The 26049-nt window shown below is 34.6% G+C and overlaps 1 protein-coding gene across 2 annotated transcripts in view; it reads right to left on the bottom strand.

Moving 5' to 3' along the window:
* DCDC1 (doublecortin domain containing 1) overlaps positions 1 to 26049 on the bottom strand; it is a 484783-nt gene that overhangs the window by 441881 nt on the left and 16853 nt on the right. The window contains exons 4-7 of one of the 2 annotated variants that reach the window (XM_058688531.1): positions 17184 to 17353; positions 4402 to 4671; positions 3054 to 3210; positions 2398 to 2560 (exon numbers count right to left, since the gene is read on the bottom strand). In XM_058688531.1, the coding sequence (XP_058544514.1) occupies positions 2398 to 2560; positions 3054 to 3210; positions 4402 to 4671; positions 17184 to 17353 (760 nt within the window). The remainder of the gene's footprint in view (positions 1 to 2397; positions 2561 to 3053; positions 3211 to 4401; positions 4672 to 17183; positions 17354 to 26049) is intronic. The other variant, XM_058688532.1, reaches the window with a different exon arrangement.

The raw sequence follows: 26049 nt of genomic DNA on the forward strand, positions 1-26049 counted from the left end.
CCTTCAAGACTATTCACACATGTCTTATTTTTATGGTACACTCATGGCAAGTTGACAAATTATTGATTATCTGTAAAATATATGCAAGAAAGGTAATTTTAATCTGATTTGAAAAAGTACATGTGAATATGTGGGATATATAGATATATAGATAGATATAGATATAGATATATAGACATATAGATAGATATATAGATAGATATAGATATAGATATATATTTGAAATCTTCCCACATTTCTCTCAAATTATTTAATTCAAGTTAAAGACTATACTGTGTATATATAACATTTATTTACATTTATGTTCTTAAGGTTCTGGAAGAAACCAAATATCAGTCTTTAGTCTTCTAGGCTTATCTATGAGCTTAACATAGACAAGTGGCTTTTTCCCCATTATACTTATCCTAGGTCTTTTTAATGGACATGTGATATGCTAGTCTGTGTCCAAGCTCACCTACAATTTCTTTTCTCAAAAGACAAGGCACATCTGCCACCTGCTCTACTCCGTGTCCCAGCAACAACTGTCGAGCAGCATAAAGATTGATTATCAGTCAAAAACCATTGCACAACACCAGATTTTGGTGGGTTAAGCTTGCTGATCCAGCAAGAGATGGTGTGAAATTTTCAGGAGTGTGTGCCAACATTTTGGTGCTAAAAGAACAGCAGTGCATGTCACAGTGAAACACAGCCAAAGATATGCAGACAAAGCAGAGAAGTTTTTTGTTCTGGACTTGGCTTTAAAAAGGATAAAAGAGAAAACAAAAAGTAGGAGGAAATTAGTTTGTACATTTAAAAATCATCCACCAAGCTAGTCATGTGTTTAACACTGTTATTTTAGGCATACATGTCCAGAAAATTTTCCACAAAGCTTGGCTATAAATAATTTTTATATATCTCTTCACCAATACCATTATCAATGAAAGGCCAGTATTTCTTATTAATAAAAACAATCAAGATTTTAAGGAAGCACTCATTACATACACACTTAAATATAAAATAGTCACAGAAACATTTACCTACAAAGACTCATGTTTTTATACAAGATTAATTTTACAAATGATTCAATGAATACAAAATAAAAGGAGCCATAATTTAAAGTTAAATCAAGATTTGAAAAATATATGGGTCTACACTTTTGCACAGGTAATTTTTACTGAGTATTATAGCAACAAGTTTCTTTACCTTGAACCAAATTACCTTGAACTTTCTACTGATTTCAAGAAATTATTCCTGATGATCAAGTATTTTCAAAGAGATAGAAACCCTAGTATCATCTTATATAATAACATTAATAGAGGAAGAATTTTCATCATCTCATCTGTAATGAACTCCAGAATTACTTCTCTTCCACTTACGCAATTATTGCCTAGACTTGTCCTGGTTCACCAGCTTTATAGCAGTTGTAGAAAAAAATACTTCTAATAAAGTATTAAAAGTATAGGGGAACATAGCAGTTAGATACGCTGAATTTGCATGCCAAAGTTCTTATGTCATTTAAATGTGATTACTATATATAGCACTTGATGACAGACTATGGATATGACATGCTTGTAAGAATATTCTCAGTACTTTTCTTTCTTTCTGGAAATGTATTCTTTCTTACTGAAGAAAGAAAAATGTTTGTTTTAGTTTAGAAAATCACATTTGTGAATGTTAGAAACACTGCACTTTTGAAAAAAGAGCTTACCAGCATATGTCTAAAATACATATGTTTGTATTTATGTGTATATATAACAATATACATATGTGTATATACACATATGTATGTGTATATATATAATAATATACATATGTGTATATACACAAATATGTGTATATATATTATTATATATAAACACAAATATAAACTACACACACACACATTTCAAGGTTTAAAAAACTCAAGCTGCAGTATTTACCTTATGGAAAATTTTGTTAGGAAAATCACATGTATATAAGAATTATATGTTTATTCTGATCACATTTTCATAGTTATGTTAATGCCATCTGAAAAAAGACCAAGAGTGTAAATGAATAAATGCTCCTTGAAACTTTGAACTATTTTCTGAGAGAATAAATCTAATGAATTATGTCTGTTGGGTGTCACAGAAACTAAACAGTAAATTCAATAATCTCTGATTTAATTTATTATATTTTCACCATTTAACCTCCTGCAGGCTCCCTAATGTCTATTCAGATCTATATTAAATTAAGCACCAATGCTAATGAAGGGCAATAAACGTGGCTGTCAGTGGATTTTTCTTTCATTAAGCACATTATCCTCTTACTGAGCTGTAAATGCGTAAACATTAGTTTTGTTAAACCATGCAAAAAAGACAGGATGAAAATCATTTTTTAATTGCACCCCTGAAGCAATTTACTGTGGGTGGGGGTAGAGTATATTTTTTTCTTTTTTACCTTTAATTTTTTTGAATGGATCTAAAAAGGGCTCTCCTGTTGAAACATAAACGTCGGCTTCATGGGGTATATCTTCAGGTTTGAGGGCTTCAGTGCCGTCTGCCAAGAACACTCGTCGTGCGGCCATGTTCAGATTCAGCTTTTCTGTGCACTCCTCCAGCAACTAGAAGAAAGCAAGAGGTAAGAGAAAGTGAGTTAGGACAAAGAAGCAACACATTGCCATGAAACAAAAGGTGCTAACGATGAAAACAGACACCCATTGAGTCACTGGCCAAGTTAAGTAACTGAAGTAACTCCACCAATGTATTTTCTAGCACTTGAAAATATACAAAGAAGAGGAAAATCACAGCTCTGAGAATATCTAATTATTGTCTAATTTTAGTTCTTAAATATTCTGTCAGTTTAACAACTCCACAAGACAGAAAACCATTGCATCTGTTTATTAAACAGAAGGGTCATTTATTTATTAAATGTACCATTTACATGTTGATAAACAAGAAAGGAATAAAATGCCTATGAGATCTATGTATACATAAGCAATTTACAGATTCATCACTAAAAAGAAAATTTTAACACAATGCCATCTTTTTCATTTTTTATATTATGAAAGAGTAAGGGAAGAAATAAAGCACTGAAAACTTATGAACACTATTTACCAAGGTGATGGTTGGTACTGTAACTTTGGCAAAGACTGTTCTACATCCATTTTTGTAAGCTGTTACTGTAATCACTCTGGGATGAAGTTTGTGTCTTTGACATGATCTCTGCCAATTCTGGGCCGGCTGAAATTTTAAAGAAGAGAACTCTGCATCTCTGAAGGAAAAAAACCACAAAATTGGTGTATGTTAATTAATAATAACATTTAAATAAATATTATCTTAGGCATGTTTTACAGATATAATCCCTAGAGATTGTTTCTAAGTATTCACCAAAAAAACCTTTTTATAGGCTAAGATTTAAAAAATTTAATATAGAATAGGCTTGCTAAAACTGTTCATGTAAGGCAGCTGAAAATAATTGATTTTTATCAATTTACTTATAAAACACCACAACACTCATTTAAAAAAAAGTATGTATACATGCTATGTTCTGATAGAAAACAAAAAATAGTAACATGGTCCTACCATCATGAAATAGCAAACGGGTAAGATTTTCCATTAAGTTTTCATGTTTATCAAAGTACTTTGATTTTTGAAAAAAAGATTTGAAATTCAAAGTTTCTTATTCTAAATTTCTTACTCTAAAGTTAATTGTAATTACCTTCATCTCAAATTGTTTGGGGTAGTAAAGGAAAATTTCTAAGTTTTGACTTCATCCAAAATCAGTTTCAGTCCTCATTATTTCCTCAGCAAAAGTACATGGTAAATGACTAATATGTTGTTTTGATTTCAAGTTCTCTAACTAACCCTGGTAATTCTTAATGCCACAGAAGCAAAGTAAACATTTTAAAATAAAAACTTCAGGTAAATTAAAGTCATAATACACCTACCTAATCAAACATGAAAATAACGGGAGTATCAGTTTCTTGGTTTGAGTTTTGCTCTTACCAACATTTTTTTCTATCCATAAATTCTTAGGTTTAACAGTTTATGACAATAATCTTGAAGTGAAAATATACACACAAAATGGTTTTATAATAAGTTCATTTCAACTTGATTTTACTGGAAAATACTGCTTAAATATCAAAAGTATGCATTTCTATTTTTAAACAAATATCTGGTAAACAGATATTTTGTAGCCCTAGTCTGATTCTGCTTCAAGTATTTTTTTCAGAGTTTCATATTATCCACATTTAAGTGTACCTCATGTTTTCCACAAGTGTAATTAGCAACATTCTACTCAGGTGCTTTCAAAGAAAAAATAAACAAAACAAAAACAGAAACAAAACCCTAGAGATGTGTTACATTTTAATGTCTGAAATAGTCAATTGAATCATTATAAATTCTGCTCAAAGGAAAAAGCTTCAGCAGTGGGTTAAAAAGAACAGAGAATAGCTTTGATTACCTCAGTTGACCCATTGGATCACTGACAGGTCTGTTTCTCTTGGATACTGATATAAAACAAGAATTGTTTTTACTGTTTGATTTGTAGCTATATGGGTCTGATATTTCATCATGGCTATGATCTGATACTGTTTGATGTGGGGAGCAATCTTGAAGTCCTGACCCTTCTGATACTGTCGCTGAATGCAAAAGCCTGTTGGGGCCAAACTGAGGCTGCAAATAATCTTCAGTTGTTTTAATAACTGCTTTTGCCTGGGATGACATAAACTCTCTGAAAGAAACCATCCAGGGAAGAATACAGCGAATTGATTTGTAATTACTTATTAACAACTACCATATAACTGACTGTATGACATGTGCTAGACAAAATATTACACACTTAGTCATTATTTTGTTTACTCCTTAGAATATCCCTGGAAAGTGGGTACTATTTTCATCCCCATTTTACAGATTTAAGAAATTGTGGCTCAGAGAGGCCACTTAACTTGCCCAAGTTCACATAATGAGTAAGCTGACAGGGTAGAAAACTGAACCCAAGCCCATTCTAAAATAAACTCACATTCATAACCATTAAATTGAATTGTTTTGCTCTATTAAACTAAAGGAGAAAGATTGTATAATGCTTAAAACAGCTAAGTACAATTTTTTTTATTAAAAATTTTTTTCAGTGTTTTATTTATGAGAGAAACATAGAGTGTGAGAGGGGGAGGGGCAGAGAGAGAGGGAGACACAGAATCCCAAGCAGGATCCATGCTCTGAGCACAAAGCCAGATGGGGGAACTCAAACTCATGGGCCACAAGATCATGACCTGAGCTGAAGTCAGTTGCTTCACTGAGCCACCCAGGCTTTAATTCTTAGATTCATTTAAAAACTACTCCGTACTCTGTTCAGTATTAGGAAATCTAAAAGTTAAAGAGATGTGTCTCCTACCTTCAAGAAACTTGCAAACTATCCCCTAATTCAGAGAGAATATATGCTAAACAATCTGCTTAGAACTATGGGTGTGTATTAACTATAAATGCCAAAAGAATTTCTTGAAGGCAAACTCACTACATAGGCTAGAATAAAGCCTATGAAGGCCTCATGGCAGACTAGATTTATGGTGACCAACTCATCCTGGTTTACTCAGGACTGCCCTGCCTTTGGCACTGAAAGTCACACACTCCAGGAACTCCCTGAATCTCAGACAAGTTGGGATAGTTGGTCACCCTACCTGGTAGTTAAGCTGGAGTAGTAGTATTTAGATAAACTATGATATTTGAAGGGCACCTGGGTTGCTCAGTTGGTTAAGCATCAGACTTTGACTCAGGTCATGATCTCCCAGTTCGTGGGTCCGAGGCCTGCATCAGGCTGTGCTGACAGCTCGGAGCATGGAGCCTGCTTCAGATTCTGTCTCTCTGTCTCTCTCTCTCTCTCTCTCTCTCTCTCTCTCTCTCTCTCAAAAGCAAATAAATATTTTAAAAAAAAACTATGATGTTTCAACAAAGGACCATATGACCTGTGACGCTGTGTAATACCAAGTTATAAAGATGGAGTATATAGGGAACTTGCTGGTATGATAAAATGAAACACGTTTTAACATAATTGAGAATATTGAGCTGTATGATGATTAAGCATAGATGATAGTAAACATACACATATTATTTCAGTATTCCATGTATGTATTTGTATTTTTATACAAACCAAATCTGCTTCTTTCTAATTTGTTAGTTTCTCAGTAGTTTTTATGCATAATGTATTATAACCCCACCCACTCATGCAAATATAAACTAGCATATGCTTAATGTGGAAAGCTTAGCACAGCCAGCCCCTCCTCCAGATTTTTTTATCCACCAATGTCATTATAATCACAATTATTTCTTCTGGCCTGTCCTCTCTATGTTCACAAATGTGTAAAATGGTTGATCATTTCTTCTGAAAGAATGAAAGACTTTCATGTGGCATGGGGAAAATTGGTGTGTGTGTGTGTGTGTGTGTGTGTGTGTGTGTGTGTGTGTGTGTATGAGAGTTGATACAGTGGATCAATAAAGCTAAAACACTGGGATGCAAGCAGTTGTATTTGTTGTTATCACATGTTTCTACCCAAGTCTGTCCTAGACTTCTCTAGAGAGAGAAGTAGTCTTCCCTACACTCCAAAACCTAGCTAGGCTCAAAACTTTGGCAGCCTTTTGAATTGATCACTGGACGTTAGCTCTGGCAGAGGTGAGACCTCCCTTCAGACCTGGGCTATTCGGATTTTGATAGCAATGATGAATGGTGGCATGAGGCAGAGGTCATGTCTCAGTGGCAGTGTTTTTGCAGCAGTAGCAATGGAACTGCAAATGGTCACCATGCTTTTCAACTTAGGGGAAGAGCAGTAAACAGACAGGAGGAAAGATCTGCAGATCTCATAAATAGTTCCCACTGCCCATAAATAATCACTTGGAAAGCAAATACTCATGAAAAGAAAGAAAACAAATTCTCTACTTAATGAAGAACAGGTGTCTTTTTTTTTTTAAGATTTTATTTTTTTAAAAATATTCTCTGCACCCAACTTGGGGCTTGAACTTACAACCCTGAGTTCAAGAGTCATGTGCTCCATCAACTGAGCCAGCCAGTTGCCTCATGTCTTTCTTTTTCAATGAATGCATTTTGTTTACTATCAAATATTTTTACAAATATACTAATGATTTTATATAATAATCCATTGTCACGCCACCAGAAAGTGAAAGGTTTTATTTTTTCCATATTTCAAAGCTTCAACTATGTTGATGAGAGGGTAAAGGCAAGCTGAGGGCAAAACTCAAGCTGACACCCCACAAACCCCCTCCCCTTAAGATGGGATATGTATAACATTCTTTAGGCACTAGTGACTGCCTAAGAACAAAGGCAGGGAGAAACAAATGGTCAACTGATAAAGATCGCAGTCATGCAGGACATGAAACTCTACTATAGTTTATAACTGCCTTGATTTACAGGAAAAATTTACACAATCTTAGTAACAGCCAGACCTCCAAGAACCTATAGACTTAATTTCCTAGAGCCCTGATGTCACCTCACCTCTGTAAGATAGAAAATCCTATGTAATCAGTCATTCTTCACAATCACAGCACAGCTCTTTCTGTGCATGGCTCCTGTCCCAGTGCTATAATAAAGACATCTTTTTGCACCATAAAATGCCTCAAGATTTCTTTGACTGTTCGCTCTACGACCCTGCATCATGTGTCATACCATTATTAATTCAGTATTTTGCCTTTTTTATTTAAATATTGTCTTAATAACCATTTTTCGAGTTACTATATGGTCTTTACAGATTTTATCAGAATGTAAACAAATTTTATCAAGTATACCTTGCCGTCCTCAATCTAATCATGTAAAAGCTATTTGCTTTTCTTTGTCTCTTGACATATCTTCCCCCTGTCTTCTGGTAACAGCACTGGCATCCTTTAGGGAAACTTTCATCCTTCTCCCTGCCAACTCCACATGATTCTGGTAGGGTTAGGACAATAAATTATATGAGATTTACCTGGTAAATGGTTAAAAGAATTAAATTAAGCAATATGATTTTACCATATATTTATTTATTATCTGTCTTTCTCTAGTAATTTATATTAAAAAGGATAAGAAAAGGTAGCTTTTCATGTAAAAAAGTCACTACTGGGCCACCATCTGTAGTCTTCAGCTTTGATTTGTTTTATCAATGTTGATGACAGGTTTGCACTAGTCCTTACACACTATTAAACTCTTTTTTCTTATAACATTTGATGTGTTGCCTAGTCTTTGGGCGTGTGAGAGGATAATCACAGAACTGTTTGGCAAAGCTAACTTGTCCTACACAGGGAATTAAACCCACACACATGGCTTGTTAAATTAATGCTGGAAACGAGGGTGTTAGGATCATTCAGCTCAAACACATTTGGGTTTCAGGTGACTGAGCTTGTTAGTGGTATACACAGAAACTGAAAAAAGGAAATAAAACCACTCCAGCAGGGCACAAAGAGAATTAGAAGACCATTCATTGCTCTTTAGAATATACTACTGACTTAAGAACAACTGTAGTAGAAATGATATTGAAATAGCATTGTATGGGAACAGATGTTAGCTACACTTGAGTATAATAAAATGTATAAACTTGTACAATCAGTACGTTGGACACCTGAACTAATGTAATATTGTGTATTAGCTATACTCAAATTAAAATACTAAAAATCAGGAGCACCTGTCTGGCTCATTGACTCTTGACTGCCAGGTCATGCATTCAAGTCCTATGTTGGGCATCCAGCTTACTTAAAAAAAAAAAAATTACAAGACAACAACAAATACCACAACTCTAGTAGAGTGCCACATTTTTTTTATTCAGCAACCTCATCTATCCTTCTGTATCTAACTGCTTCTTCCTCTTACGTCATTATTGCCTAACCTACCTCTGTCCTTCTCCTTACTCCTCATGGCTTCTGCTAACTTCCTCTATGTATCTCCCTATTTCTGTACCACACTACTTTCTGAAGACTCTCTATGACTCACATTCAATGCCCCCAAAACTTTAATTGCATCACTATTCAGTTTAGGACGCCCTGCTGGGTAGAACTCTCAAGGTAGGCAATCTCGTAAGCCACTGGCAAGCCTGTCGATGGGAAAGTACCCACCAGTGGCCTAAAACTAGGTACAGGAGGGCTTAGAGTAAGATGGACTCTCAGATGCATGGCTTGTCTACTATGCCAAGATAAGCAGAGACACTATATTATTTGATTGGAGAGGTGGGCAAAGGAGGTAGTTCTACACTAGCAGCAATGAACCAGTAGTGCTCTTTAGCTAATACAACTCTAATATCTAGATTGTATTTAAGGAACCATAATTATAGCCTCCTTATTTGTCTTTCTTTCTCTTATTTCTCCTCTTTTCCTTTGAAAGATCTTTTTGCCTTCTCGGCAAAAATTTCTTAGAGATCCCATGACATTCAGATTTATTAAAGTGAACTTTCTTCCACCTTTAGATTTATATATATCTTCATATAGCTATTGTCCCCCCACAGACAGTTTTGGCCTTTTAGAATTGTACTATACCTTCCCACAGTTATTTCCGTCACCAAGACTGTCTTTTAATTGAGAATTTAGCCTGTAACCTTACAATTTGTTTTCTAGTCTTCCTATGCATTCTCTGTTCCGTTGAATTCCTTTCTTGTTCACTCTTGGATTAAATAATATATATTTTTTATTATTTTATTTTTTTCTATTAGATTGAATGCCCTGCATTGTTTAACCTTATTTTTAGTGGAAACATTAGATATTATAATATGAATCCTATAATTAAAGATTAATATAAATTACTAATTAATTACCTTCCAGATAATGCAAGAACCTGAGAACATATCATACCCATTTATTGTTCCCTCCATGGGCTTGTGGTCTATATATACTTCCTTATTCCATTTTTCAAGGATATGTGTACCTTAAATCCATGTGGTTAATCCATGGCTTAAATCCATGTGGATTCCTAAACCAGTCGTTTTAGGAAAGGATTCTTTATCATAAAAAATAACCTCAATTTGTCCTCAATTACTGTTGAAGCTATCTACCACATTCTGGAACCTGGACTAATTTATAATTTTATAAATTTTAACATTTCTATGTCAGTCTTATTATCTTGTCCTGTAAGTTTATGATGTGTCTTTACTGTAAATCTTTCATTATATCTGTAAACAATTCATATATATAAAGATTTCAAATTGTTTGAAAGATTGGTAAGATTTCTATGCTACCCTTGCATATAGGAATGCATTTCCTTCCTGTGCATTCACATTTGCCCTGGTAGATTTGATAGCTGGAATCACTATACTTTATCAATTATGTAGCCCATATAAAATGCTAGACTTTGATTTCTGTCAAATATTCCAATTCACCACTCTTTTACCACTAGTAAGAAAGCATTTTTTTCCAGCCTAAAGCCTAAATTCTACTACATTAGGTTGGTACAAGAATATCAATTATACAACTTCAGAAATATACCTTCTTTTAAAAAAATTTTTTTTTACATTTATTTATTTTTGAGAGACAGAGAGAGACAGAGCACAAATGGGGGGAGGGACAGAGAGAGAATGAGACACAGAATTCGAAGCAGGTTCCAGGCTCCCAACTGTCAGCACAGAGTCTGATGCGGCGCTCAAATTCACAAATTGTGAGATGATGACCTCACATGAAGCGAAGTTGGACGCTTAACCGATTGATCCACCCAAGCACCCCCAGAAATATACCTTCTTAAAAAATATCTATCTATCTATCTATCTATCTATCTATCTATCTATCTATGTATCATCCATCTATCTGTATTAGTTTCCTATTGTTGGGCAACAAATTACCACAAACTTAGTGGCTTAAAGCAATATTTATTTATTATTACATGGTTTCCATGGGTCAAGGGTCTGGGTAAAGCTTCCCAGGACCCTCTTCTTTGGATCTCATAAAACTGAAATCAAGGTGTCATCTGGTGTTACAGTTTCATCTGATGCTCATGGTCTTTTTCCAAGGTCATTCGGGTTTTGCCAGAATTTAGTTCTTATAGCTGTAGAATTCATAGTGACTATGAATTCATAGTGACTATCATCTTCCTTAAGGCCTTCCTTATTCTAAATCATTCCCCTACATCCTGTATAAACTGATGTACTAGTTTGCATATTGATATGTTTGCTTTGTGATTTGTTATGTGATTTCACATGATTTCATATCCCATTCTGCCAAGGTAAGATCTTTGCTTTACATCTTTGACACTTCTACTGAAACTTAACCAGTAGTTGATATAAAGGAATAACTACTCTGTGATAATTATGACATCATGCCAAAATGTGTCACTAAAATACCACTGACAAAATAAACACAATTTTTGAAATAAAATGTAAGAAAGCCAAAGCCAAGAGTTATGTCAGGCAATGTTGATTATTTATCCAACAGTTATTCCACTGATTTTTCCTTAGATGAAAAGTCTCAGTTATGTTGTGGATTCATCCTCTTTATATGCCCATGGAAAGTATCCCCTAATCAGTTCCCATGGGTGAATCCTCAGTGTCTAACACCAACGATAGTAATTATATTTCCCTTGTCCCTTGCAGGCTAAGTAATCAGCCTATGATTACTACATTACTATGATCCAATTTTGGTCACTGAGACATGATGCAAAGTCATCTGGAGAAATGTATTTTGCCCTAATAAAAAAGAAATATAGGGTCACCTAGCTGGCTCAGCCAGTAAAGCATGTGACTCTTGATCTTGGGGTTCTGAGTATGAGCCCCACATTTTGTGTAGAGATTACTTAAAAAAATAAAATCTTAAAAAAAGAAATAATCAAATATCCATTTTCTTTAGTCAGAAATTTTTTAAATAAAATTTATTTTTTTATTTTATTTTATTTTATAATTTCATTTTATTTTATATTTCATGTCATTTCATGTCATTTCATGTCATTTCATTTCATTTCATTTCATTTCATTTCATTTCATTTCATTTCATATATAGAGCAAGAGAAGGAGAGGGGCAGAGGTACAGAGAAAGAGAATTCCAAGCAGGCTCCCACACCACGGTCAGTGTGGACTCTGACAAGGGGCTTGATCCCATGACCCTGGGATCATGACCTGAGCTTCTATCAAGAGTCAGATGCTCAACCAACTGAACTACCCAGACACCCCTTTATTCAGACATTATTGAGTGAACATGTAATAAGCCATCTTGTGAGTAGGAGGAGTCATACCCAAGGATCTAGCCAATAGTCTGAGGATGGCAGAGGAAAAGATACAAAGAGCAAGGCTCTTTGAAAACACTGCTGAACCACTGAATTTAACCCTCGAATTGCCTGCCTCTGAGGTTCTTGTTATGTAAGATAATGACTGTTCCTCATTTTTAAAGTCACTTTCAGTTGAGTTTTCTGTTACTTTGTGCTAATAGTAGCCTAACTTACACAATCAGCTTTCTAATCATAGTTGCTTTACTTTTTGTTTTATTCAAAATCTTTACTAATTTTATAATGGACTAAAGTATAACTCATATTGTATTTTCTAAATATTTTACTTTTACTTAAGTAGAAACATTTCATCAAAAACTTCAGCATAGGCATAAAAATGACACAGAGTTTTTATTTCCCTGCTCTTTCAAACACAAAGCATCCCTGGTGAATTTAGATTTCCATGGCAGAAATTTGCAGGTGGCTAATAATTCTATTCATAACTAGGAAGTGTGGCTACTTTGACAGATCATGGCTCAATAACAAACATACAGGTCTAAGTAATCACATAGTTTAGATGTGAATTCAACAGCAGAATAATGACAGATGCCAAGGATTTGTACTTGCTGTTGCTTCATACCAGTGTTGGCTGTCAAAATGTCTCTTTTTCCTATACAGAAGCCATAGAATTTTTATGGATAGCAATTACTTACAATATTCAATGAAGTACATCAAGTATAACAACCACTCTTTAGCCCCTCATTATTTAGTAGTCTCTTTGTTAAATGTAGTCAACCATTTTCATCTAAATTATTTATTTATACTGTATATTTGACAAGCATATATTTCTTGCTTTATATTTGTATGGCATTTAAACCTTCCTGAAGAGTTATGTTTTTTTTTAATATTGTCATTTGTAAAACTTATCTTTATCCTATTACCATTTTAATAGTAATTAAACTCTCTAATTGGAATAAATACAAATAGGAAAATGAAACATGAGGGAAAATGACCCCAAGTACATTCAATAATAAATCATCAACTTAAAATACTGGAATGCAACTAATAAAAGAAATAACCTTATATATGTTTGATGAATGTAACCTTGTATAAAATCTCTGCAGTACATAAAGTACAAAAATTTCATTAAACTTCATCCTAACCTTTCTCCAACTTGATGAAATGAATAACCCAAAGATATAAATAACTTTCTACAATAGCTAGATAAAATGTAAGTTAAACATCATAGAAAGTAAATAATACAAGTGATTATAATAAAACTCAACAATTCCCCTCAAATTTTATCTCCAACACCAGAAGAAAATATATTTCTAGTTTGGCCTAGAAATTTAGGTAAGGGTATCCCAGTTGCAAAGCAATTTCCAGTTATTTTACAATACATACTATATCAAATTTGTACTTGCAACTTGATGATTGAATAATAACCAATGCATAGTATTCAAATCACATATATACGCTATAGGAGCTATTCAATGTCTGTTAAATTGAACTTGTTTAATTTTATAGAAGGAAATTCTAAACAAGAGGAGCAATTTCTAAAATTGGTAAAGGAACCATCTGAATATAGGATCATCTCACCCAAAGGAAGAAAAGTATATTTGTGTTTATACAAATGTACAAAGGAATAAGAGCAAGGTACATCTTTAAAACTGGGGAGGTTACAGATATTATACAGAAATTTTTCCAGAGGAAATCTAAATTTTCAAAAGGAAACAATATAGTCTTTTAACATTTTAAAAGGAAATCATACATTAATCTTTAGATCTGTAGAGATTTTGATTTTGAAAAAAAATATGAACTGCACAAAGTGTGATTTGTTGGGCAATGGAGGTACTTAAGGTGTTGCCTTGCTTCATTAACTTTTGCTGTCTCCCCTCTCTCCCTTCTGCTACCCATCCTGTGCTGGGAACTGACAGCCCATCTTTGGAATGATGAAATTGCTAAACTTAAACTGTCCCTAGAAAAGGCAATGTGATCAAATGTTTCTATTTATAAAGGCATCTAATACTCATTCCAATTAAAAATATCCAAGACCCAGGGTGCCTGGCTGGCTCAGTCAGTGGAGCATCCAACTCTTAATCACAGAGTCATGAGTTCAAGCCCCACATTGGGCACAAAGATTACCTTTAAAAAAAAAAAAAGTAAAGAAAAATCCAAGATAACTAAAATTAGACATTAAAAAGTGAATGAATAGTGTATGTGTTGCCAGTCTCCTTGAAAGCACGATTTGTCTGTGAAAAGTAACCCAGATAACATATAACAAAAAACCGTTGGTAATTCACTTTTAAAACTGATATAAGTCCTCATTTAATGTACTAAAAAAATTTCTCCGGCAGGGAATTAAAAGAGTTGGCAACACACTCAGCTGCAAGCAAGATTAAAAGATACTATAACTTTCTATTATAAAAATCATGAAATTACATCCTAGATGATCATCAGCTAAAAATAAAATATTTTATATGTGGGATAGAAAGAAATACTGTTTACAACATTCTCTTAATTTTAAAATGAAATTTTAATTTGGAAATCTACTCAGCACTTAGAAATATCTTTCTATAAATATGACGGAACTGTCCATAGATACCAGTTACCAATAAATAATTAATTTTGCCATCCATGTCTCAAAGGCTGGTGCTCTGTGCCAGCGTACCTGGAAATACATCACACCAAAGCTAGGTAGGAAAAGTTTCCTATTGTGCTGCTTTTCATAGTGATGCTAGATATTTCCAGTCATCTGACCTTGTACTGGTAAGTCATAAAATGGGAGGATCAGACCTTCTTTGGCACAATTTTGTTGAACTCATTTACACTGATGGTGATTAGTTTTCTTGTCAAGGGAAGGATCCTGGTATAGCAGTTTTCACTCTGCTACAAATATAGAAGAAGGACAAAGAAAAAAAACACTGAAAGAACACAAGAAAGAGTGAAGAGTGAATAATGTAAATACAATATAGAATAAATTAATAGCATCAGGTAATAACATGAGACTAAAGTGACTGGTCACTATGGCTGCAATGAATGGATTTAATACATGTGGGCATATTTTGTAAAATGTACAGTGTGTTTAGTGGAGAGAAACATAATCTCTTGTGATATAAGTAAAAGAACAACAAATTGACTATATTTTAATAATTATTTCTCATAAAATGATCACAAAGATTGTGGAAGAAAGGTGGCAAGGAAAACAAGAATGAGACAAGAAAAGTTTTAACCTCAATCAGGGGGAAAATGTCTTTATTCGTAGAGAAAATTGCCTCTCTCTGATAATCATATTAATGCCAACAGATCTTAGATTACCATTAGCCTTTATGAACTTGACCCCTTTCAGGTTGAAACTCATCATTTTCTTTTGCATGAAAGTAAAAGATCTCTGGGCATTGTCTTTGACTTCCATTCGATTACCAGGAGATTTACTTTATTTTCTAGGTACATCATAATCAAAGTTGATGGTAAAATGTAATAGTGACAGAAAAGAAATTAGGATTCAGACAAAGAAATATGAGTACCACATTGAAATAAACTACTAAAAAACAGGCAGTAGGAAGGTGTCACATGAAAAGAAAGACTGACATTAAAAAAGGACAAAAAAAGCCAGAGTTAAAACGAGTCAGAATCAAAGAAAGAAAATGAGAAAAAAGCAGGAAGAAACTGTATAAATGAAATTACAGTTAGCTCTAGCAGAAAAAAATAAAGAATCTAAAAAAGCACAAAAGATAGTTGGAATAAAAAGTGAATGTAGTATGATTTTGAAAAGGAAATTGGTAAAAATAAATTCTAAAGCAATAAAAATGTGTAAACACATTTATTAGCAATGGCATTTGTATAAAGGAATACTTAAAAATCCTATTTGGAAATTGTTTTCCATTGTCTTATTGAGGAAAACACTTTCACGAGTAACTTATGTCTCTACAGTATAACTATATTGAGTAATGGTGTTCTAAAAAATTATCTAGCCATATAGCTAGTACACTGTGTAAATAATCTCAGACACTGCTGATGCACTCAGAGTTCAGAGGAATAAAGCAAAACAAAAATTAGCTAAAAGTCTAAAGTTTATTTCTGAGAGAGACAGAGCATGAGTGGGGGAGGAGCAGAGAGAGAGGGAGACACAAAATCCAAAGCAGGCTCCGGCTCTGGGCTGTCAGCACAGAGCCTCATGTGGGGCTCAAACTCATGAACCGAACTCACGAACCGGGAGACCATGACCTGAGCCAAAGTAGGATGTTTAACCGACGGAGCCACCCAGGCACCCCACTAAAAGTCTAGATTTCACTTTCGTCTAAATTTACTGATACGTAAAAAAATAATGAAACTGTGTTAAGATATAAATGTAACTGGGCATTTTTATAAGACATTAACATTATCCTTAGTTTATGAATATTCTCTTCAACGATTTTATAGTTACATTTTCTTTTTAACATAAAGACTATGACATCACATTTAGCCAGCCAATAGTTTAACAAAACCTAACAGAAACTTTTTTATTCTTTCATTTTCCAATAGACAAAAACACAGGAAAAATACATCTGCCTCCTCTGCTTTGTATTTCTGAGAAGTGTGGTAGAATATACTAGAGAAGAGTTCTTGCTGTGGAGTTAGATCCATATGGGTTCAAATCATACATTCTGTACTTACCAGCTCTGTGATCTTGGTCAAGTTAATTAACCTCTCTAGGTAATTGTTTCTTCATAGGTAAAATGGAAATGTTTAAATACTACCTGCCTTATATTCCTCCCACAGCTGTTTAGAGAACTAAATAGATATAATGCAGGTTAAGAGGTTAGCATGGTGACTGGCATATAGCCAATATTATCTGTCCTGCCATTATTATTATCATTATACTACTGTCCAAGTCAGACTCCAGGTATAATTTATGTTTATTACATCATCTGCCTTTTTTCTTCCCATAAAGTAGAAGAAATTGAAGGGCTGTAATTGAGGCAACAACCTTCATAACCCATCATATCTCCAAGTTATTACTGACATCAGCTCCAGGAACATTTAATTAGACAACTTTTTGTAGGCACTTTATCTCCTTCAGAATTCAGTGTAAGCTGCTGAAATAATATTCTTACCTTGGTAAATCTTTTGAAATACATTTGTAAATTGGGTGAACGGTATCTCCACTGAAGGTGCCTTTGGTGCTGCTCTGCTGTGATGCCTTCATGGCTTTAGTCAAGGGGGATAAAGAAGACTGAGAAACGGATGCTCCATGATCATCTGTGTCTCTTTTTGCCATTTTCAGCTAAAAATGAGGAAGAATGTTATTTAATTAAAACGGTAAAATCCTCTAGGGTCATAAATTGGGGCTAGGCATTCATCACAAGTTCTCTCTCACCATGTTCTAGGCTATGCAGCAATTGCTAAATGTGAGATATCATGATAAAAGAACAGAGATGAAGTCTAAAGGAAAACAAAAGTATGAATCTGAGTCTTTGAATAGTATAATCCTAGGTCCCTGGCTGACTCAGTGGGTAGAGCATGCCCTTCTTGATCTCAGAGGCATGAATTTGAGCCCCATATTAGGTATAGAGATTACTTTAAAATAAAATCTTAAAAAAAAAAAAGAATGGCATAATCCTATTCAAGAAAGAAAAAAATGGTAATTTATTGCAAAGCATTTTCATTTTTTTAAAGCATTTTCATTTTTGCTGTTTGCTAGAAAATTGCTCATTATAACAAACTTAACATGAGGAATATGTTATTGAAAAGTGTACCACAATGCTTTTTTTTTTTTTTTTTTGCCTGTCCTCCATCCTTTCCATTTTGAATTCTACCTTTGTCCTGATTCTAATGGAGAATTCTAAATTATGTGGCCTTACTTTCCAGTAGGGAAGTGAGTATGCCTGTGACCAGCCAATCTAAGTGCCTTTCCCAGAAACAGTGATGGCTAAATCAGAATCCCCGTAAAGAAAAAGTCATGCTCTGTTCTCTGGGATTGCTACCTTTCAGAACAATGTTAAACCTCCATGACTGAGAATGAAGCCAAAACAGATAAAAACAAAAGTGAGAGATGGAGAGAGATTAAAAAGTGAGAGAGATTTCTGATGACATTTGAATCCCTGAAACCTGGTATTAAAAAACAACCCTATCTCTTCATTTTCCTGGGTATGTGAGCCAAGCCAACAGATTTCTCTCTCTCTCTCTTTTTTTTATTTGGCTAAAATAGTTTGAGTTGGGATTCTCTTATTTGCAACCTAGAATCTTTTTTTTTTTTTTAGTTTATTTATTTATTTGGAGAGAGCGAGAGAGAGCAAGAGAGAGAACAAGTGGGTAAAGGGCAGAGAGAAGGAGAGACAGGATCCCAAGCAGGCTCCATGCCATCAATGCAGAGCCTGATGTGGGGCTCGAACTCACAAACTGTGAAATCCTGACCTGAGCCAAGATCAAGAGTTAAACCCTTAACTGACTGCGCCACCCAGCCACCCCCAACAACCTAGAAATCTTGAGTAATGCACACAAATCACCTCAAATTTCTTAAGAATAAAAAAATGTGAATATTCCCATAAAAAATAATGTCAAAGAATGTTGTAGGGCCCTTTCCAGGGTGTAACCACCCACTCATACTGCTTATAAAAATAGCCACACAGTCTCCTCTCTGATGTATCCTACTATCATAATGAGGAGTCCCTAGGTAACATGACATAGCACTAGTAACAGGAAGGATATTACTTGTAAGGTAACAAAAAATACTACTTTTACCTTTCACTGCTATTCTATTTTTTCAATGTACGTTTATTTATTTTGAGAGAGAGAGAGAGAGAGAGAGAGAGAGAGAGAGAGAGAGAATGAATAACAACCAACAACCATTGACTGTTCAATTCCTTCATAGGTTAGGTCTTCCTAATTGGGGAATGCTTAAAAGTTAAAAACTCCAGCTGTGTATAGCAAGGCAAAACTTTATGATTAAAGAGTAAATCACCTTGTAGAATGAAATACTTTGTCATGGTGTGTTTATTATATATAGTCTAATCATTAAAAACTAAGAAAATTTGCACCAAACATTCAAAAATATCTCTTGAAATATAGCAGTAACTTATCATTTTAGTGGTAGGTATAGGTTTTCTTTTTTTCCATGTAAAATAGTTTCAGGATACCTTTAGCTGAAATGAGTTGTGTAAGTGTAAAATCATTACAATTATTAAATGCAATAGTTCTTCTGTAATGTTACTATAAAAAGTGTTATCCTCACTAGAAGTAGAATGTATTAACAGGTTAAGTACAATATGCAGAATACAATAGGCTTGCAGATAACATTCATGTACGTTAATTAAATGAAAACTGTTATCTGGAAATTAAAGAAATAAAAATGTGTTAATTTTAATTTGACTGACACCACTATGGTATTTTAGCAGAGTAAAGGTAACAGCACTGCCTTGTTTTATTAACACATGCATAGTTTATTTACTCACACACTGAAAAACCATTTTTTTTAATTTCCATCTCTTAACCATTTTACATGAATATAATAAGCTTTCCACTCATGCCCATCTCTAGATCTGCTTTTCCACCCTTTTTTATTTTTATTTATTTTTTTATTTTAATATTTTTGAGAGCGAGAGAGCATGTACATGAGTGGGGGAGGGGCAGAGAGACAGGGAGACAGAGGATCTGAAGTAGCTCTCTCGCTGCTGACAGCAGAGAGCCTGATGTGGGCTCAAACTCACAAACCAGGAGATAATGACCTGAACCAAAGCCAGACATTTAACCAACTGAGCCACCCAGGCTCCCCTGCACCTTTCTATAAAGAGGCATTCAAGGGGTACCTGGATGGGGCTCAGTTGGTTAAGCATCTAACTCTAGATTTCAGCTCAGGTCATGATGTCCCAGTTGGGTCTGTGAGATAGAAACTGCTGTCAGTCTCTGCACGCTAAAGGCACAGGGCCTGCTTGGGATTTGCTCTCTCCTTTTCTCTCTGCACTTCCCCCACTCACTTGCATGTCTCTCTCTCTCTCTCTCTCTCTCTCTCTCTTAACTAACTAACTAACTAACTAACTAACTAACTAACTAACTAAAAGGCATTCAATACATAGTGGTTATAGGCCTGGATTCTGGAGCAGGGTATCTGGGTTTACATCCCCACTGTCCACTTGCTATTTGTGACACTTTAGACGTCTTTGTACATCAGTTTCTTCATCTATAGGAAAGGGTTAAGAATAGTAGCCACTATATAAAGTTGATGTACTTGCACATAGAAGGTACAATGTGTCAGCCAGTGAAGAGAAGAGGCATGACTGTCTTCAAGTTGGGACACTAACTACCAATAACAAAACAGCACAGGGAGACTTTCCAAGGGGCATGCAAGTGTACATAGTTATTAGCAAATCAATGTCTAGAACCTTGCCTTCCATATATAGGCTTTCCTAAAGAAAGCCTATAAAGGACTTCAAGCACGAAAGATAAAATTCTGTAGAAGAAATGGAATAGAAACATAAGTTTGAGGAGAAAAGAAAGTACATACAATTTTCAACCACTGAGGAACAGATGGTTAATATTTTTAATGTTTTAATGTTTTTGAATCCCTATAAGTATTCAGATCTGTGGCCAGAAATGTACCAGGAACTACCACATTTTATCATGTCTAAAAACAAAGAAGCTATCAAAGACAAGTGGGGCATGTCAAAAGGACACAGGAACAAACTTGAAGGGAATTCCACTGGCAGAAGAGGGGCACTCTGAACATTAAAAAAATGTAAAAGATCAGAACATCGAACATATAGAAACCAATGAGCATCTAAAAATATTAAAATAAAATTTTAAAACTTCATTATGTCATCATTCGCCTTTTGTTGATCGCTAGGGCACCAAGTTATTGCTCTGAAAAATGACAAATGTACCTTTCCTGCTTTCCTGAATGGGCTATAATTCAGGATAACCAAACAGATGGTGAGAGAAGATTCTTATTCAAAGGAGAATCATAGTTAATACATAGAGATGGAATAAAAGAAGCAGCAAATCACCACAGTACAAACCCTAATGAAATGATGGATCCAGGGAATGTTTGTCATCATTAGATGTAAGAGTGATGGAAAATTTATAATAGATGAATCTGACTGATATCATATATACCATTGATCCATTTTAACATAACACTGAAATAATATATGATTTCTCCATATGTGATTCCACAGGGATTATAAACATGGGAATACCTGTGAAACATTCTTGCCACAAACTATTGAATATAATCAAGACTCTAGATCTAACTTCTAATTTGTAAGAAATATGGGAGGTAGAGATGTCTGTATGTCTATATGACATATATGTCTATATAACATAGAAAATAAAGATGGAGAAATGCTACAAGTGAAAAGAGACTTAAGAATTATATCAACCAGGGGCATCCAGGTGGCTCAGTTGGTTAAGCGCCTGACTTCAGCTCAGGTCATGATCTCATGGCTCATGAGTGTGAGTCCCACGTCGGGCTCTGTGCTGACACAGAGTCTGGAACCTGCCTTTGATTCTGTCTCTGTCTCTGTCTGCCCCTCCCCTGCTCATGCACTCTTTCTCTCTCTTATATAAATAAACATTAAAAAAATGATTTTATAATAAAAGAAATTATATCAACCAAACGCAATGCATAAACCTTGTTTAGATCCTGATTCAAACAAACCAACTTTAATAAGACATACATTTTTGACGCAATTGTTGACATTTGAACACAAATTGGGAGTTAATGAAACTAAGGAAATTATTTTATTGGGTATGAATAAATGGTATTAAAATATTATCTGTTAGATAAACCAAACCAAAGTATTTTTAAGTAAACTATGATTTGCTTTAAAACACTCCTAAAAGTAGCAAAGAGTATACATAAAAATAGAAGAAAATTGATGGTTATTTAACTTGGGTAAAGAATACATGAGGGTTTGTTTTACTATTTTTTACTGTGTGTTTGAAAATGTTCATAACAAAATGTTTTTTAAAATTCATATGGAATTTATATTTTATTAGATATGTTTAAAAGACTTATGTAACTGTTTTACTTCAAATTTTTTAAGTGTTTTTATTTATTTTTGAGAGAAAGAGAAAGAGAATAGGGGAGGGCCAGAGAATGGGAGACACAGAATATGAAGCAGGCTCCAGGCTCTAGGCTGTTAGGACAGAGCCCGATGCGGGGCTGGAACTCATGAACAGCGAGGCGAGATCATGACCTGAGCCAAAGTCAGACACTTAACTGACTGAGCCACCCAGGCACCCCTTAACTGTTTTACTTTAAAATGTCAACATTCATAGTATACCTGAAACTACTTCTTTTCCAACTATTTAAGCTTATAATGAGAGATTTTAAATGTCAACTTAAAAATTGTGCAAGAGACTATATGTTTCTCAAATTCTATTAGGAGGTACATGAGCAAAACTATTTGAAGGCCGCTGTTCTAGTCAGTAAGTACCTCTGACCTCCTCAACTTTGGGTAAGGAGAGAATGTAGGTGGGCCAGAATTAATAGCCTTCTACTCCTCTCTTCACATAAACTGGTATTGGCTCAGTTTTCCTGGGTTTGCCTAGGAAGGGCTCATTCCAGAGGTGAGAAGTTCTCACAGTGCTGTCCTTGTGGACCAGGTGCTAAAGATTGCCACAGAATCACCATAAATTTGCACTCCTTTCACAGCTTATTCTAGGTTCATTCCATGAACCTAGATGTGATGATTCAAAGGATTAGCTCAAAATCCCAGATTGTGATGAAGGATTACAGAAGTTCAAAGTGAAGAGTACCGTCAAGTGGAAAATTACTTCATGTAAAGGTAGCCACGGAGTACATTACAGAGCAAGCTAACCCAGAAGGCTCACAGACCAAATTAAAATACTCTGTTCACATACACACACAAATTTAAAACACACAATGCTAATAAAGAGGAAAGCAAGCAATAAAGTTAACATGCTTAGGATAGGGGGTGAGTGGCAGAATCACACTATCTGAATCCTGGGTTATGTGATATTCACATGCTCTGATATTTCTGCCCATTGACGACATCTTCCCCATGATGGTATACTATGAGGACCAGAGTTGAGATTTGAGCCAGTGGCCCAGACAGAAGGTACAGGGATTAAATGGCACATACTTGCTAATGGGAGAAAACAGAGGAGCAGCCAAAGCTGCTTGGCCAAAGCTGTAGCTTGCCAGTTAACTTAGCCAAAGTAAGGTAAACTTGGCCAAAGCTGTAGCTTGCCAGTTAACTTAGTGAAGATATATAGGTTTTATTTTCATTTCTTGGGCATAGCACTGTGGGCCAAAATAGGACCCTACTGGATGTTATGTATAGGTAGCCAACTTACAGATGACATCGCTGTTAGCCCTGAAGTGGCAAGATCATGACTTAGTCTTTCTGCCTTTCTATTCCATAAATAAAACTTGTCTTTTCCATCATATATTCCATTTCCTCTATTTATAGTAACTTGGTTACTACGTATATTTAGTACATCTACTGAATTCTGCCTTTTTTTTCTCACACAACTTACGCATATTTATATACAGCCTATGAATTTCACCTATATCTCATAATCTATTAGCTTAAATTTACTCTCTGTGCTCAACATTTCTTATGAATGTTATCATCCTATTTACTTTCATATCTTGTATAGCAGAGTTAAATATTCAAACTCACATTATATGGGACCTTCTAGTGGGTTTGAGATACAAGGAACAAAAGAAAATATGCATGTGGAAAAAAGATACAAGAAGACAAGAAGTATGCAATTGCCCTCATCTTAAAAGGCTTCAGATGCAATTATAGCAAGATTGCAGGATACAAAGTTAAAATACAAAAGTCAATTTCAAACTAGTAGAATTTGAAATTTAAAACATATTGCCATTTACCAGAATGGCTAAAATAAAAAAAAAAAGACACAAGAAATAACAAGTATTGGTGAAGATATAAACGAAAATGAACCTTTGGGCACTGTTGGTGGGAATCTACTGATACAGGCACCATGGAAAACAGTACAGAGATTACTCAAAAAATTAAAAATAGAACTACCCTACGACCTAGCAATAGCACTACTAGGAATTTACCCAAGGGATACAGGAGTGCTGATGCATAGGGGGCATTGGTACCCCAATGTTTATAGCAGTACTTTCAACAATAGCCAAATTATGGAAAGAGCCTAAATGTCCATCAACTGATGAATGGATAAAGAAGATGTGGTATATATATACAGTGGAATACTACCTGGCAATAAGAAAGAATGAAATCATGCCATTTGCAGCAATGTGGATGGAACAGGAAGGTATTATGCTGAGTGAAATATGTCAGTCAGAGAAGGACAGATGTCATATGTTTTCACTTACATGTGGATCTTAAGAAACTGAACCAGGAGTCCATGGGGCAAGGGAAGGGGAAAAAATAGTTACAAACAGAGAGGGACAGAGGCAAACCCCAAGAGACTCTTAATACAGAGAACAAACTGAGGGTGGACAGGGGGATTGGGGGAGGGAAAATGGGTGATGGGCATTGAGGAGGGCACTTGTTGGGATGAGCACTGGGTGTTGTATGTAAGCCAATTTGAAAATAAATTATATTAAAAAATTTAAAAATAGAATTAGATCTAGTAATTCTACTACTGGGTATTTACCCAAAGAAAATGAAAACACTAATCTGAAAAATAAATGGAGCCCTATGTTTATGACAACATTATTTATAATAGACAATATATGGAAGTAACCCAAGTATCCATCCACAGATGAATGGATAAAGAAGTGGTATGTGTGTGTGTGTATATATATATGTGTGTGTATATATATAAATTATATTTATATAAAAAAAAATATATATATATATATGTGGAATATTACTCAGCCATAAAAATGAGTGAAATCGTGCCATTTGCAATAACATGGATGAACCTAGAGGATATAATGCCAAGTGAAATAAATCAGAGAATGAAGAATATTTATGATTCCACTCATTTATGGAATTTAAGAAACAAAGCAGGAAGCCTTGCTGGCTCAGTCAGTAGAGCATTCAACTCTCGATCTCAGGATCTTGAGTTCAAGCTCCATGCTGGGCCTAGAGATTACTTCAAAAAACCACACAACACCAAACCAAACAAATGAACAAAGAAGAAAATATACAAACAAAAAAACAGACTGAAATATAGAGAACAAACTCTGGTGGTTGCCAGAGTGAGGTAGGTGAGGGTATGGTGAAATAAAGGGGGTTAAGAGTACACTTAACTTGATGAGCACTGAGAAATATATGCAATTGTTAAATCATTATAATGTACACCTGAAACTAATCTGTGTATTAATTCTACTTGTATTTAAAAAAACATTACCACTAACATTAGCGCTCAAAAATGAAATATTGAAGTATAAATCTAATAAAATATGTATAAGATCTATATGAGAAAAACTAAAAAAGCCCAGAAACAAACCCACATAAATATAGCCAACTTAAGTTTTACAAAGGAGCAAAGTCAATACAATGGCATAAAGATAATCTTTTCAACAAATAGTGCCATAGCAACTAGGTTTGCACATGCAAAAAAAAAAAAAAAATGCATCTAAACACAGACTTCATATCCTTCACAAAAATTAGCTCAAAATTAATCAAAGAACTAAATGTACAACACAAACCCATAAAACTCCTAGAAATTGAAGTAGGAGAAAACATACACGACTCAGGTATGTCAGTGACTTTTCAGCTATAACACCAAAGGGATGCTCCATGAAAGAAATCATAGGCTAGACTGCTGTATTAAAATTAAAAACTTCTAGGGTGCCCAGCTGGCTCAGTCAGTAGAGAATGTGACTCCTGATCTTGGGGTTGTGAGTTTGAGCCTCATATTGGGTGTAGATATTACTTAAAAATATAATCTTAAAATAATTAATAGCTTCTGCTATGTGAAAGACAGTATCAAGAGAATGAGAAGACAAACCACAAACTAGGAGAAAATATTTGCAAAAGGTACATCTGATAAAGGACTGTTACCCAAAATATA

This window comes from Neofelis nebulosa, chromosome 10 (assembly GCF_028018385.1).
Source record: "Neofelis nebulosa isolate mNeoNeb1 chromosome 10, mNeoNeb1.pri, whole genome shotgun sequence".
Classification (NCBI taxonomy): Eukaryota; Metazoa; Chordata; class Mammalia; order Carnivora; family Felidae; genus Neofelis; species Neofelis nebulosa.